Source organism: Oncorhynchus clarkii, unplaced genomic scaffold, assembly GCF_045791955.1.
Source record: "Oncorhynchus clarkii lewisi isolate Uvic-CL-2024 unplaced genomic scaffold, UVic_Ocla_1.0 unplaced_contig_10937_pilon_pilon, whole genome shotgun sequence".
Lineage (NCBI taxonomy): Eukaryota > Metazoa > Chordata > Actinopteri > Salmoniformes > Salmonidae > Oncorhynchus > Oncorhynchus clarkii.
In genome coordinates, this window is record NW_027258105.1 from 127,753 (window position 1) to 130,000 (window position 2,248).

General features: G+C 49.2%; 1 protein-coding gene across 1 annotated transcript in view; it reads right to left on the reverse strand.

The window, feature by feature from the left end:
• Window positions 1-1,388: 1,388 nt before the first annotated feature.
• LOC139395670 (protein MTSS 1-like) overlaps window positions 1,389-2,248 on the reverse strand; it is a 2,891-nt gene continuing 2,031 nt past the window's right edge. Inside the window, exon 2 of the mRNA XM_071142998.1 lies at window positions 1,389-2,248. This exon is cut by the window's right edge and continues 451 nt beyond it. Within this exon, the coding sequence (XP_070999099.1) occupies window positions 2,062-2,248 (187 nt within the window). The 3' untranslated portion in view covers window positions 1,389-2,061.

Here is a 2,248-nt window from a genome sequence, read left to right on the forward strand (position 1 = left end):
CCTGTTTTGTGTTGGGTTTTGTGGGTGATTGTTCCTGTCTTTGTGTTTGTTACACCAGATAGGGCTGTTTTTGGTTTTTCACGTTTCTTGTTTTTGTATATTGTTCTATTTTCATCTTCATTAAAGATATATCACAATAACCACGTTGCGTTTTGGTCCGCCTCTCTTTCAACAGAAGAATCCCGTGACATTAGTGTTATTGTGTGTATTGGTGAATAATGACAGGTTTATCAGGTCCATAATGACACACATTTGAAACGTGGAAATGTACAGCGTAATGTGAAAGTAAGTTGTTACCAAGAGATGACTGATTAACTGGCAAAACACATGCTATTAAAAACAGTTGAAATACTGAGCATAACATAAACCCTCCTACAACAGCTATTGTGGATTGTAGATCTGAAAATATGAAGTTGAAACATGAAATCGGTTTACGTACCAAACAGCTTGGTGCCCCTGATAGTTGTGTCACTAAGATGCCACAATCTTCACAATAAATCTAAAACACTTCTTTCAATAGCTTCAAATAATTTGGCATCTTGGAACTGAGGAGGAGGGGAGGAATGAGGGTGGGAGGACTAGAGCCAACAGAACTGAGAAGGGGAGGAATGAGGGTGGGAGGACTAGAGTCAACAGAACTGAGGAGGGGAGGAATGAGGGTGGGAGGACTAGAGTCAACAGAACTGAGGTGGGGAGGACTAGAGTCAACAGAACTGAGGTGGGAGGACTAGAGTCAACAGAACTGAAGAGGGGAGGACTAGAGTCAACAGAACTGAGGTGGGAGGACTAGAGTCAACAGAACTGAGGTGGGGAGGAATGGGGGTGGGAGGACTAGAGTCAACAGAACTGAAGAGGGGAGGACTAGAGTCAACAGAACTGAGGTGGGAGGACTAGAGTCAACAGAACTGAGGTGGGGAGGACTAGAGTCAACAGAACTGAGGTGGGGAGGACTAGAGTCAACAGAACTGAGGTGGGGAGGACTAGAGTCAACAGAACTGAGGTGGGGAGGACTAGAGTCAACAGAACTGAGGAGGAAAGGAATGGGTGGGAGGACTAGAGTCAACAGAACTGAAGAGGTGAGGACTAGAGTCAACAGAACTGAGGAGGGGAGGACTAGAGTCAACAGAACTGAGGAGGGGAGGACTAGAGTCAACAGAACTGAGGAGGAAAGGAATGGGTGGGAGGACTAGAGTCAACAGAACTGAGGTGGGAGGACTAGAGTCAACAGAACTGAGGTGGGGAGGACTAGAGTCAACAGAACTGAGGAGGGGAGGAATGAGGGTGGGAGGACTAGAGTCAACAGAACTGAGGTGGGAGGACTAGAGTCAACAGAACTGAGGTGGGGAGGACTAGAGTCAACAGAACTGAGGAGGAAAGGAATGGGTGGGAGGACTAGAGTCAACAGAACTGAGGTGGGGAGGACTAGAGTCAACAGAACTGAAGAGGTGAGGACTAGAGTCAACAGAACTGAGGAGGGGAGGACTAGAGTCAACAGAACTGAGGAGGGGAGGAATGGGGGTGGGAGGACTAGAGTCAACAGAACTGAGGTGGGGAGGACTAGAGTCAACAGAACTGAGGTGGGAGGACTAGAGTCAACAGAACTGAGGTGGGGAGGACTAGAGTCAACAGAACTGAGGAGGGGAGGAATGAGGGTGGGAGGACTAGAGTCAACAGAACTGGGCCCCAGGAAGCAACAAAGAGAAAATACCATGCATAATTATTTACACATTCAGAACTAAGAGAGAACATAATTAACACAACTCTGAGCTGCTCCACTGTCTGTCCAAGAGACCACCTTCTGCACCGTCTGAGACGACGAGCAGAGCTCTGTCTGTCACCACACACAGCATCACATGGAATGGACATGAGCTGAGTTCTGTTCTGTCCCGTCTGTCAGTGAGGCCGCTGGACGGTAAGTAGTATACATGAGACCCCCCCTTAGCGCAGTGGACATGAGCTGTGTCATGTCTGTCCTGTCAATGGGCAGGTGGTAGGCTAGCTAGGTACAGCTAGGTAGGATACCCTCCTCTGATGCTGCATGGTGCCACGGTGGCTCTCCTCTTATACGATGCGCGGTGCTGAGCGATCGTTGGTATTGGTCCTCTTCAGCTTGACCCCTCTCTGGATAACCAGCAGCATGTTTCCCCCCTGACCATCCATAACCTCCCCCTCCTCCAGGGACCCCCCCTCGCCCTGACACTGGACCCTAGGCTGGTGAGGGGCCAAGGGAGGGTTTGTGGTTGCTTGA